Source organism: Myotis myotis, unplaced genomic scaffold (assembly GCF_014108235.1).
Source record: "Myotis myotis isolate mMyoMyo1 unplaced genomic scaffold, mMyoMyo1.p scaffold_m19_p_1, whole genome shotgun sequence".
Taxonomy (NCBI): Eukaryota; Metazoa; Chordata; class Mammalia; order Chiroptera; family Vespertilionidae; genus Myotis; species Myotis myotis.
In genome coordinates, this window is record NW_023416313.1 from 99,027,198 (window position 1) to 99,041,070 (window position 13,873).

The 13,873-nt window shown below is 37.5% G+C and overlaps 1 protein-coding gene across 31 annotated transcripts in view; it reads left to right on the forward strand.

Moving 5' to 3' along the window:
- Window positions 1-12,575, forward strand: part of TRDMT1 (tRNA aspartic acid methyltransferase 1) — a 77,252-nt gene extending 64,677 nt beyond the window's left edge. For 30 of the 31 annotated variants that reach the window (XM_036345959.1, XM_036346048.1, XM_036345968.1 and 27 more), the window contains 3 exons: window positions 1,215-1,272; window positions 2,282-2,411; window positions 12,078-12,575. In XM_036345959.1, coding sequence (XP_036201852.1) covers window positions 1,215-1,272; window positions 2,282-2,411; window positions 12,078-12,178 — 289 coding nt within the window. In that variant the 3' untranslated portion in view covers window positions 12,179-12,575. The remainder of the gene's footprint in view (window positions 1-1,214; window positions 1,273-2,281; window positions 2,412-12,077) is intronic. The other variant, XM_036346164.1, reaches the window with a different exon arrangement.
- Window positions 12,576-13,873: the final 1,298 nt, after the last annotated feature.

The following is a 13,873-nucleotide window of genomic DNA, read 5'->3' on the forward strand; positions in this document are numbered from 1 at the left end:
GAAAATGTGAAAGATCCCTGATTTAGCTTTGTTAATTCCATTCAACTTCATTTGATATGTAGTCTTCTCTTTTTACTTACTAGCTACCTATCTTGCACAAGACACTATGTTCATGATATAATCATACCAGATTCATTCTGATTTTATCATACTTTGCCCCTGTACTTCCAGGAGAACAGGTTTATTGCTTTTCATTACCTTAAAAGACTTCACTCAGCTGTTGTCTTTTTCCAAGTCTAATAGGTTCTTTTTAGGATTCTAATAAAACAAGACATCAATTTTATAATAAAAAACAGCTTTGCATTTTTTTGTAGCTATAAAGATGGTATAAAAGAAGCCTTACTGTAAAAGTCCATTTTAGTGTGGATAATACAAATATACATATATAATATGTGAGAAAACAATTTGATAACAATTTGTCCCTGCTGTGACTTTCTTTAATTTATTTACTTTATTTATTTTTTTATATATTTTATTGATTTTTTACAGAGAAGAAGGGAGAGAGATAGAGAGTTAGAAACATCGATGAGAGAGAAACATTGATCAGCTGCCTCCTTTCTTTAATTTATACTTTAAATTGATCTATTAGGAAAAATAATACTGATAATATGTTGAACAACCAGCTTGGCAATGATCTTAGGGGAAGAAATATTACTAATACCTTGTAGTATTCTCATTGTTGTACGGAAAGAGGAAAAATGTACTGTGTTACAGTCAGAGGCAGATGCATATTGAGTCGGCGCATGTTTGTCATGATACTGGAGAGTGGGACCTTGTGTTCATGAGAAGAAATGATGGTCTGGCATTATAAAAAAAAGAGCAGCAATTTATTTTTACCTGCCTAACATTTGGTTTAAAGTAGAAGGGATATAAGTATGGAATAGTTTTTAGATATAAAATTGGAACAAGTTCATACTTACAAGTGATGAACATTTTAAAAATGACAGTACAAAGAAATGGCAATTGATAATACATAATTCAAAATAGTATTTACACAACTCAAAAAACTTCCAAATTTAGTGTCTGAGAAGCTTAAATAAAATGACCTTATACCCCTCACCCAGTTATTATTAAATCATTAAGCCTATTTATGTGATGATATCCAGAATATTGCAGAAGGATAGAATTATGTAGATTGATTAATTTATTCAGGAAATATTTAAGAAATTTTGCATTAACAAATACATTAGATAATATTTGTGTTAATTTTTCAGTTATGGGAGGTACATAGAAGGGACAGGATCTGTGTTACAGACTGCAGAGGATGTGCAGGTACTATGCATGCTTTAGAACTTAATTATTTGAAAATTATTTTAAATAAAATTATTTTTAATACTTAAAATTTGAGAATGTCAAAATAATTTTACATGTTCTATTGGAAATGGATATATATTATTCATATTTATATTCATATATAGTAATCTTTACTATAGAAAATTTTCTTGCTGCATAAGTTTATATAAAAAGAATATTTTATGTTTTTATTCTTGCCTTCTGTATTTTTTATTCTATAAAGAGTAAGTTGACATGCAGTGTGCAACAGTTAATTTCTCTAAAATTATGTGCAAATATCTTAAAATGGGGATTTCTTTTGGAGCACATACTATGACTTTTAAGGAGAGAAGTCTATGTTTTAGCAAAACATTTTATTAATATTTCAATTTTAAACTCTTTATAGTATCATGGTTGAATGTAAGCTTGATATTTTGCAAGTTTTATACTTTTGGATAAGTTTGAAATGAAATCACATTATCTTCTTTTATAATGATTTAAACTCATTATTAATAAGATCTGCCTATTTAACATCCTATCAGAGGCAACTGAATGTCTGTATTTGAGAAATCATATTTATTAAATATATTTTATTGTTTTAAGAAAATGTTATGAAATTGATAATAAACAGTAAACATTTTAATGATGTATCTGTTAAACATTGTAAAATTGACCTCATTGATCAAGTTTTTTTTATATTTCCCTCTATTTTTTGTTATATTGTCTTTTATTATTTATATTCTTACTTAATTTTTGAGGAATCAAAAATGACAGATACATTGCAAGTATCCTGATCTGTTGAACATTAAGGTTTTGTCCATTTTCAAAGTTTATATTGCCATTGATGAGCCAAATATGTAGTTTATTGAAGAGACATTTTGCCCTGGGCTGTCATGTGTTACAGCAGACATTCCATCGTTTTTTTTAAGCTGTCTCACAAAAGGTGATCTTATCTTAACAAATCTGATTGCCGTCTACTTCATCAGTTACCTTGGGGCTTTTCTTACAGATTGAGGATATCTACAAATCTCTTACCAATTTGTCACAGGAAGAAAAGATAACAAAATTGTTAATGCTTAAACTTCGATATTTCACTCCTAAAGAAATCGCAAATCTTCTTGGATTTCCTCCAGAGTTTGGTATGTGGGGTACACGCAGACCTCAGCTTTTGTTTATTAAAGATCCCAAAAATGCATTAGGGAATCATATGTGTATTTTATGAAGAAATCTTTGCTTAGACAGATGGATGTAAGAAACCTCATTTCTTTCCTGATTGCGCAATTACTGAAATTTTTCTTTCCTCACCTTTCACATTCATTTATACCTGCCTCAGACCAGCCCCTTCAATCTTGTGTCCCTCCTCCTTCACTCCAGTTACGGTCCTGAGTGATTTTCAGGGACAAGGGGCCAAATCAGCAATTTCCCGCCTCCTTCATGGATGGATGTTGATAATATCTTTCTCCAGCTTATTTTCTTTCTCCCAGAGGTCCTGTTTTAATAATAACCAAACATTAGATTGTGTGAAAAAATGCCTAGAATTGTCTTTTTTATGAAGAAATTAAAAGGAGATTGAGGAACTTATTTATTATTTTTGTGTGAGGGATTTATTCTCCTCGAAGATGCGTTCTTATCACTCATGCGTTTTTGTCCTTTCCTATAATGTGTAAGTGGAGAAAAGAGAAGGTGGAGAAGCAGTCTAGGAAGGAGCTGTCCTAATGGAAAGAAAGGGTGACTCAGGACACAGGTGCCAGAACCTATGAAAATGAGGGGATCTGACGCAGGGAATCCCAGGAACAAAACTAAGACAGATGCAGCTGTAGAGAAAGACAAAGTCCTAACTCTTTTCCCAGTCCAGGAATTCCAGGGGCTGTTGCTATTAAGAGATGGGGACACATTGCCTTTCCTTCTTAGAGCTGCCCTGTCTCTTCCTGGTCCCTTTTCCTGGGCACCTGTGCTCTCCCCTGTATGGATGGCGTGTCTTAGGCTGGGGTGGCTGTGCTCCCAGTACCTGGCTCACGAGAAGGGGAAAGACAGGCCTCCTTAACGTGCTTCCAGGGCTACACCAGGAGGGCATGTGTTTTTGATAACTCTGAAGTTTGAAGGCAGAAAAGCCAAATTGCTAAATCCAATGCTATTGTAAGAGTAATGCAGTGCTGTTCTTGAAGCGCATAATGGGCTAAATAGATCATGTTTTAAATTCTAAATAATGGATTTACAGATGAAGTTTTAGAGCACATTCTTTTGTGCAGATAACAAACTGCTAATACAATCTGACTACCCTCTTGGTAATAGATTCTCTGAGCATAGTCACAGCAACCAGGTTTGTTTTGTAGTCTCCCTTTTTCTTGGTGAGCTCATTCAGTCACAGATATCCTGGGGAGTGTTATTTAAGAAAAACAGACTTTTTTGGGTCTAGTTTATGTCACAAAATGAGAGAGAGCATCATAAAACAAACAAAGAGCTGAGAGTTAAACTCAAGAATTTAATTCTCAGTCTGCTCTCCTTGTTGTTATTTTTTCTTTTTTACAATGAACAATCAAAGGTATTTTCAGCAGTACTAAAGGGAGAAAAGAGATTTACTATGTAATAACAGGTAATTCCTAAGTTTTATTTGAGTTCTTTTTCAAATAGTACTCATCAGTTTCATAGTATTGAAACTAAGCATGTACCCCAGATTCAGACTGGCTGAGTCTGAATCCTCGGTCTACCTAACCACTCTCTGCCTTAGTTTACACATCTGTAAAATGGTAATAATTGCAGCACCAAATTCAAAGGGTTGTTGTGACAAGTAAGTTAGTATATGTAAAATGTTTACACCCTGACACATAATATAAAATGTAAGTGTCAGCCTTTATTTTGTAAATCATAAACATTTATTTGTTTTTATAGCCTTTACTTTGTAAAGATTTTTTCTCATTATTTAAAAATTTTAGATGGATAAAATTAGAGTTTTTCATAGCTCTCTGAAAATATATGTATAGTACACACAAAAAAGCTTTTTCCATTGGTTAGCCTTTTTTCAAATATGTGATCTGTGTGTATGGTCAGACTTGCCCTGATGTCCTCACTGAGCAGCACTCTGACAGAACTGTCCTTCCCATGCGCTTTTGACATTGACTCCAGTCCAAAATGGGCACTGTGTGAGCTGCCCGTCCACTGGCAATGATGGATGTTCATTGACTTTTCCATACACTTGTCCTGGTTCCCTTTGTGACTGGTGGCATGCATTTGTGAGACAGCAGTCTTTGGAAGAGAGGAACACTCATCTATACTTACTAAAGGAAAGCTGCGAACTTGACCTCATTAATTCTGTTCTTTTTTTTTTATTTGTCTATGAGGATTATTATTATTTTTAATGTATCTAAGTTTTTTTAAAAGACATCTTTTAAAAAATTATGTAATCTTTCCAGGAGCTAGCTTAGATTTTAATATCTATATTTAGATACAAAATATACAGACATATAAAATTTTTATAAATCTGACTTGTTTTCAAATTTATATTGCAAAAGATCGTCTTTACAATATTTTAAAAGTCTGTAGGTATATTTGTACCTCTGGATACTTTGAACTTACTAATTTTTCAGATGACTAATATGCTTGCCTAAGACATACTATCTTTATAATAGCAATTTTGTTATTATATTGCAAATATAGTTTTACTATGCAATTGCATAGTAAATCGCAAATATAGTTTTACAATGGCAATCACTGTTATTTTATTGTAGTAAATATAATGTCAAGTGTTGATGAAGCAACTTTATCCTAATCAGCTCTACCTTTTCGTTCTCACAAGTGTATGAAATGCTGCTATTCTTTTTTTTTTAAGTATTTTCTATTGATTTTTTGTATAATTTTTTAAAAAATTATCTTTATTGTTGAAAGTATTATAGATGTCCCCTTTCTTTTCTTTTCTTTTTTTTCTGTTTTCCATGGACCCACTCCACTCCACACTGGCACCTCCCAGGCCTTCACCATGGGCTATGCATATATGCATATAAGTTCTGTGGTTAATCTCTAACCTCTACTCCCCACCCTGCCTTCCTTCATTTTATTATCTCCTTGCTTCTCTTTTATATAATTGCTATGCCAAAGGATACTGACTGTGAATTTCTAACATTGTAACTAACATGCTCTACACTCTGAGGCATATATAATCTTTTATGTTGATACTCACAAGGCTTTGTTCCAGCATATGTAGTCTCTTGTGCGCCATTTTGTTTTAAAAAAGAATGTAACAAATACAAGTTCACTATGAGAAAGTTAATTTTTGGAAGCACAATATTAAAAAAAACAGCTGTGAGGAACTTGTACCCAAAATATATATAAAGAACTCTTACAACTCAACTATAAAAAGAAAAATAATCGAATTTTAAAATGGGCAAAGGATTTGTATAGACATTTCTCTGAAGAAGATAGACAAATGGCCAATAAGCACATGAAAAGATGTTCAACATCATTAGTTATGAGGGAAATGTAAATCAAAACTACAGTAGATACCATTTCACAAAAAAAGCCAGGAACAGTGCCGAAAAAGATGTGGAGAAAGCAGATAACGTGTATATTGCTGATGGGAATATCAAATGACACAGCCGCTTTGGAAAAACAATCTGACAGTTTCTCAGATGTTGCATGTAGAGTTTTTGTGTGACCCAGCAATTTTACCCCTGCAGGTGTCCCAGAGAATGAAAAATAAATGTCCATGCAAAAACGTATACTTAATGTTCATAACAGGTTTATTCATAATAATTAAAAAGTAGAAAAAAACCCCAAACTTCTATCAATGAATGAATGGATAAATAAAATGTAGTATATCCATACAATAGAATGTACTTCGCTGTAGAAGAGGAATGAAGTATTGTTACATTCTGGAACGTAAGTGAGCCTGGAAAACATTATGCTTAGTGAAAGAAGCCAGACACAAAAGCAGCATATTGTATGGTTCCTTTTATATGAAACTAGAAGCCCGTGCCGCCTGTGCCTTCTCGCAGTCTGGGACCCCTCGCTCCTTACCGCCCGCCTGCTTGCTGCTCCTTACTGCTTGGCTTGTTGCTCCTTAGTGCTGCCGCTGAAGTGAGAGAGGCTCCTGCCACTGCCGCTGTGCTCGCCAGCCATGAGCCCGGCTTCTGGCTGATCAGCGCTCCCCCTCTGGGAGCGCACTGACCACCAGGAACAGCTTCTGCGTTGAGCGTCTGCCCCCCTGGTGGTCAGTGTGCATCATAGCAACCAGTCATTCTGGTTGTTCCGCTGTAACGGTCGCTTAAGCTTTTATTATATAGATGTTCAGAACTGGCGAATCCACAGAAACAGAACGTAGATTACTGGTTGAGGGGCAGGGAAGGGAAATGGTAAGTGACCACTAATGGGTACTAGCTTTTAAAAAAGTTGAGGTGTAATTGACATATAATATTATGTCAGTTTCAGGTGTACAGCAGTGATTGGATATTCGTATACGTTGTGAAATGGTCAACACAATTAGTTAACAATAAGTCTAGTTAACATCTTTCACCATACATAGTTACAATTTTTTTTGTGTGATGATGACTTTTAAGATATACCCTCTTAGCAGCTTTCAAATATGGAATACAGTATTATTAACTACTAAAGGCCTGGTGCACGAAATTCATGCATGAGGGTGGGGGCGTTCCCTCAGCCCAGCCTGCACCCTCTCCAATCTGGGACCCCTCGGGGGATGTCTGACTGCTGATTTAGGCCTGATCCCGGACATCCCTCTCACAATCCTGGACCACTGGCTCCTAATTGCTCACCTGCCTGCCTGCCTGCCTGGTTGCCCCTAACTGCTCTCCCCCCCCCCCACCCCGGCCTGATCGCCCCTCACTGCCTCCGTGTGCTGGCCTGATTGCCCCTAACTGTCCCCCCACCCCCCGCCGGCCTAGTCACCCCTTATTGCCCCCCTTGCCAGCCTAATCATCCCCAAGTAACCCCCTGCTGGCCTGGTCGCCCCCAACTGCCCCCCTCTGCTGGCCCGGTTGCCCCCTACTTCCCCGCCCCGCCAACCTGGTCACCCCCAACTGCCCCCCCTGCTGGCTTGGTCGCCCCTCACGGCCCCCCCACCAGCCTGGTCACCCCACGCAGCCTGCTTGTTCAGTCATTTGGTCGTCCCTCACTAACCCCCCTGCTGGCCTGGTTGCCCCACACAGCCTGCTTGTTTAGTCGGTTGATCGTCTCTCACTAACCCCCTGCCGACCTCAGCCATCTTGTGAAGGCATGAGGGTTAATTTGCATATCACGTCTTTATTATATAGGACTAGAGGCCCGGTGCACAAAAATTTGTGCACTGGCAGGGGAGTGTCCCTCAGCCCCACTTGTGCCCTCTCACAGACTGGGACCCAACGGGAGATAACGACCTGTTGGCTTAGGCCCGCTCCCGGGTAGCAGAGGGCAGGCCCAATATCTAGGTGCCCACCCGGCAGCCCCTGGTCGGGCTCAGAGCAGGGCCGATTGGGGAATTGGGGTGCCACCCCCTGTCATGCACAGAGCAGGGCGGATCGGGAGGTTGCGATGCCACCCCCAGTCACGCTCAGGGTAGGGCCGATTGGGGGGTTGGGGTGCCGCACCCTGTCACACTCAAGGCAGGGTCGATGGGGAGGTTGCGATGCCACCCCCTGTCACACACAGAGCAGGGCCAATCAGGGTGTTGGGGCGCTGCCCCCTGTCACACACAGAGCAGGGCCCATCAGGGGGTTGGGGTGCTGCCCCCTGTCACGCACAGAGCAGGGCCGATCAGGGAGTTGGGGAGCTACCCCCTGTCACGCACAGAGTAGGGCCGATAGGGGAGTTGGGGCACTGCCTCCTGTCACACACAGAGCAGGGCGGATCAGGGGGTTGTGGCCCCGCCCCCTGTCACACACAGAGCCACAGGGCGATCAGGGGGTTTGGGTGCTGCCCCCTGTCAGGCTGCTTCAGGGGCCAGGAGGCCTCGCGGCTCCACTGATCCCAGTGCTGGGAGGCCTCGCGGCTCCGCTTGACATCAGGGCAGTGAGGCCTCACTGCTCAGCTGATCCCGGTGCTGGGAGGCATATTACCCTTTTACTATATAGGATAGAGCCTGGTGCACGGGTAGGGGCCTGCTGGTTTGCCCTGAAGGGTGTCCTGGATCAGGTGGGGGTCTCCACTGGGGTGCCTGGCCAGTCTGGGTGAGGGGCTGAGGGCTGTTTTCAGGCTGGCGGGTGACTGAAGCTCCCAACCTCTCCTTTTTTTCTTTTTTTATTCTGGGATTCATTTACCTTCTATGGCTGTCACTGGAACTGAGAGCCGGCTTTAGCTCTGAGGCTCGGCTCCAGCTCTGAGACCTCGGCTGCTGAAAGCAGGTATCTGGGTTTGTTTGGCTTCTATAATTGAAACACTGTTTCAACTCCAGCTCCGAGGCCAGCCAGCTGAAAGCAGGTTTCTGGGGTTTGTTTAGCTTCTATAATTGAAACATTGTTTCTTAGAGTTGCAGCTCAGAGACTGGCAGCGGCAGGTGGGGAACTTCGGCTTCCTCCTTCACTGGAGCAAGCACGCCTCCTGTTCGCTTCAGCTGCCTGGCTGCCGGCTGCCATCTTGGTTGGCAGTTAATTTGCATATCTTGCTGATTAGCCAATGGGAAGGGTAGCGAAGTTACAGTTAATTACCATGTTTCTCTATTATTAGATAGGATAGTCATCATGCTGTATATTACATCTTCATAACTTATTTATTTTATAGCTGGAATTTTGTACCTTTTGATCCTCTTCACTCATTTTGCCCCCCTCCATCACCGCCTATCTGTTCTCAGTGTCTATGAGCTTTTTTGTTGGTTTTCTTGCTTGATTTACTTTTTAGATTCCACATATGAGTAAGATCATACGGTCTTTCTCTCTCTGACCTCACTTAGCATAATGCCATCTCCGTCCATGTTGTCGCAAATGGTGAGATGTCATTTTTTTTATGGCTCATAGTATTCTGTTGTATATACTGTATATACGACATTTTCTTTTCTATTCATTTATTGATGGACACTTAGGTTATTTCCATACCTTGGTTACAGTAAATAATGATGTAGTGGGTACTTAAGTGTGTATATCTTTTCTAATTAGTGTTTTTGTTTTTATTGGGTAAATACCCAGAAGTGAAATTACTGAATCATATGGTAGTTCTATTTTTTAATTTTTTGAGAAGCTTCCATATATTTTCCACAGTGGCTTAACCAGTTTGTAGTCCCATCAACAGTGTATATCCTTGCCAACACTGTATAGTACTTGTCTTTTTAATGATAGCCATTCTTACAGGTGTGGAGTAATATCTCATTGTAGTGTTGATTTTTATTTCCCTGATGCTTAGTGATGTTAGGCTTGTTTTTATGAGACTATTGACTGTTTGTATGTCTTCTTTGGAAAAATGTCTATTCCTCTGCTAATTTTTAATTGAATTGCTTGGTTTTTTTATTTTGTTTTGTTTTTTGCTATTGAGTTATATGAGTTCTTTATATATTTTGGATATTAACCCTTTATCAGATATCTAATTTACAAGTATTTAATATTTTCTCCCATTCAGTAGGTTGGTTTTTTTTTTAAATCAACACCCAAGTATATTTTTTCATTGATTTTTAGAGAGAGTGGAAGGGAGAGAAGGGGAAGGAAGGGAAAAAGGGAGGGCGGGAGTGGAAGAGAAAGAGAGAGATAGAGAGAGAGAGAGAGACAGAGAGAGAACAAGAGAGAGAGAGAGAGAGAGAGAGAGAGAGAGAGAGAGAGAGATCCATGTGAGAGAGACACATTAACTGGTTGCCTCCTGCACACACCCCAACCTTGGCCAGGGATCAAGCCAGCAACTGAGGTCTACAGGCCAATGCTCTAACCACTGCACAACCAGCCAGAGCTGGCTTTTTGTTTTGTTGATGATTGTTTTTTTTCTGTGTAGAAGCTTTTTAGTTTTAGTCTTACTTGTTTATTTTTGCCTTTGCTTTTGGAGTTATATACAAAAATATCATCTACAAGACCTTACCACCTATGTTTTCTTCTAGGAGTTTGATGGTTTCAAGTCTATGTTCAAGATTAAAGACAATTTTGAGTTAATTTTTGTGTACAATGTAAGATAGTCTATTTTCATTCTTTTGTATGTGACTATCCAAATTTTCCAACACTGGTAATTGAAAAAATATCCTTTCCCCATTTTATATTCTTGCCTCCTTTGTCATAAATTAATTGGCCATATATCCATGGGTTTATTTCTGGGTGCTCTATTCTGTTCCATTGATCAATAACTCTGTTTTTATACCAATACCATGCTGTTTTGATTACTTTATGTTTCTAATATAGTTTGAAATAAGGGAGTGTGATGCTTCCAGCTTTCTTCTTCTTTCTCAAAATTGTTTTTACTATTTGGGTCTTTTGTGATTCCAAATAAATTTTAGGACTATATGTTCTATTTCTGTGAAAATAGTCATGGGGATTATATTAGGTATTGCATTGAATCTGTAGATTGCTTTAAGTAATATGGACATTTTAATAATGTTAGTTCTTCTAATCCATGGGTACATGATATCTTTACATTTATTTCTGTCTTCTTCAATTTCTTTCATCAGTGTGTCATAGTTTTTAGCATACAGCTCTTTCACATCCTTGGTTGAATTTCTTCCTAAGTATTATATTCTTTTTGATGCAGTTACTAGTATAAATTGGATTGTTTTCTTAATTTCTCCTTCTGATAGTTCATTATTAGTGTATAGCAACACAACAGATTTTTGTAAGTTAATTTTGTATCTGCAACTTTACTGAATTTGTTTATTCTAACCATTTTTGGTTTAGTAGTTAGGGTTTTTGCATACAATGTCACATCATCTACAAATAGTGATTGTGTTACTTCTTCCTTTCCAATTTGGATGCCTTTTATTTCTTTTTCTTGTATAACAGTTCTGATGAGAACTTCCAATACTATGTAGACTAAAAGTGGTGAGAATGGACATTCTTGTCTTGTTCTTGATCTTAGAAGAAAATTTTCAGCTTTTCACCATTTAGTATAATGTTAGCTATGGGTTGGCTTTCTTTTTCAGATGATTAAAATGTTCTGGAATTGCCATGGCCAATGTTCTCAGTGGTTAGAGCATCTGCCCATGCATGGAAAGGTCAAGGGTTCATTTCCAGTCAAGGGCATGCACCTAGGTTGCAGGTTCAACCCCCAGCCCTGGCTGAGACTCATGTCGGAGGCAACTAATCTATGTGTCTCTCTCACATCAATGTTTTTCTCCCCCCCCTGCCCTCCCCCCCCCGCCATATCTTTCTCTCTCTCCCCCTCCCTGCTTTCCACTCTTTCTAAAAATCAATGGAAAAAAATATCCTCAGGTGAAGATTAACAACAACAAAATGCTCTAGAATTATAATGGAGATGTATGCAAAACTTGTGACTATACTAAAAACCACTGAATTGTACATTTTAAAAGGGTGACTTTTATAGAATGTGATTTGTATCTTCAAAAACCTGTTATTAAATAAAACACTGTGAAATAATGGTAGCTACTGATTTTTCTAAAGTACACTAATATACAAATATCTAGGAGTACTGTGGATGTTATATGTATATGTGTGTGTGCACAGCACGTAGTATGATATGTAATGTGATATGACAACGTCACATTGTGTACACAAGGTACTCTTACATACTGTTTTTAGCTCTAAATCTCTAAATTCTCATTTGTTAATTGAACTTCGTAGAGACCTTAGGGACTTATTTATGTAAATGACCACTGTGCTCTTACTGAAGTATATATCCTTTTATCTCTGAAGTTATTATTACAAATGATTGTATTACAAATTGTTCTCTCTCATTTCTAGGATTTCCTGAGAATATAACAGTGAAACAGCGTTATCGACTACTTGGAAATAGTCTCAACGTACATGTAGTAGCTAAACTAATCAAAGTACTATACGGATAATCTTAAATGACTTTGAAAGATGGTTACAGTATTCCTTCATATCCAGACGGTAATTCTGAAATTCCAGTTTAATTAATTTTGATGAAATTCAACTACATTACCTTAATCTCTCATAACAAATTTGAATGTATCACAAAAATGCCAATTTGTTTCCTTACATTTATATTATGTCTTTTGTAAAGTGAAATTATTGTTATTCTTTAGGTGAATATATTTTCACATGAAGTCATTAAATATATATCTAATATTCTTTTTTATAATATGGTATTAAATAACTTTAGGAACATTAGGATTTTAATGTTTTCATCAATATTTTATACAGAGACATAATAGGCATATTGTAATGAATCTGAGAAGTTGTATTTTTTTGTGTTAATTAAAGAAGTTGTTTTATGAATCTTGTCATTTACTTTTTTGTTAGATTATTATTTTTAATTCTAAAATAATGATTCTAATTCTAGCCTGTTTCAAATATTGAATATTTTACTTAATTTCAATTCCTTAAACATTTCTTTGTTTTACTTAAATGCTTATAATATTTTAAATCAAATTATCATCATTCATTTTATACAACAGTCTGAAGAAAGTGTCAGAAAAAATAATCCTAAATTCTTGATTACCTTTTTATTAGGAAGCCACAGAATATGGAGGTGCACATTACCTTTAATCCTATCTCCATCTGAAAGGTTAAACTCCTTCCTTCTTCATTTGTGCATATTTCCCTTCAGTTTGCTGTTAGCAGAGCTTGCTTTTGTCCTTGTTCTCAGCTTCTTGTTGTAAGTTGATTTTGTCATCACATTCTAAGGAATGTAGTTTGACATTAAGATTTTAGTTGAGTGTTGACCTATGAACCAGGAGGTCATGGTTTGATTCCCTTTCAGGGCACATGCCCAGGTTGTGGGCTCAATCTCCAGTGTGGGGTGTGCAGGAGGCAACCAATCAATGATCCTCTATCATCATTTATGTTTTTCTCTTCTTCTCCTTTCCTCTCTGATATCAATAAGAATATATTTTTAAAAAACAATTTTAGGGAGGAAACTCTGCCTTTGACCCCATTCCTTATAACTATTCTGTGAATTAACTTTAATAACTTTTAATGTTCTCTGTTTCTACCTTTGCAGTAGACTTCTTGGAATTAAAGTTTCTAACCAGTCTAAGTCTTGCATCAGAAATCCTGTGGTTTTTATTTCAGTGGTAAAATCAAGTGAAAAATGGATGAAAAAATGAAAAGAAATATGAACAGAAATTTTATAAAATTTTAATTTATATTATTATCCTTAAAAAAAACCAATAGTTTGATGTGGAGAAATTAGAACCCTGTGTGCTGCTGGTGAGAATGTAAAATGGTACAGCCACTGTAGAAAATAGATGGTGATTTCTTAAAAATATATAAACAGAATTATCATATGATCTAGCAATTCCACTTCTGAGTATTACCCAAAAAGATTCAAAGTGGGGACTTTGTCTGATATTTGTACACCGATGTTCATAGCAGCATTATTCACAATAGCTAAAAAGTGGAAACAATCAAAGTGCCCAACAGGAAATGAATGGAGAAACAAAATATGGTGTATACCTACAACAGAATATTATTCAGACCTAAAAAGGAAATTCTGATACAACATGGATGAACCCTGAAGACATTATGCTCAGTGAAATAAACCAGACACAAAAGGGGACATTTTGTGTGATTCC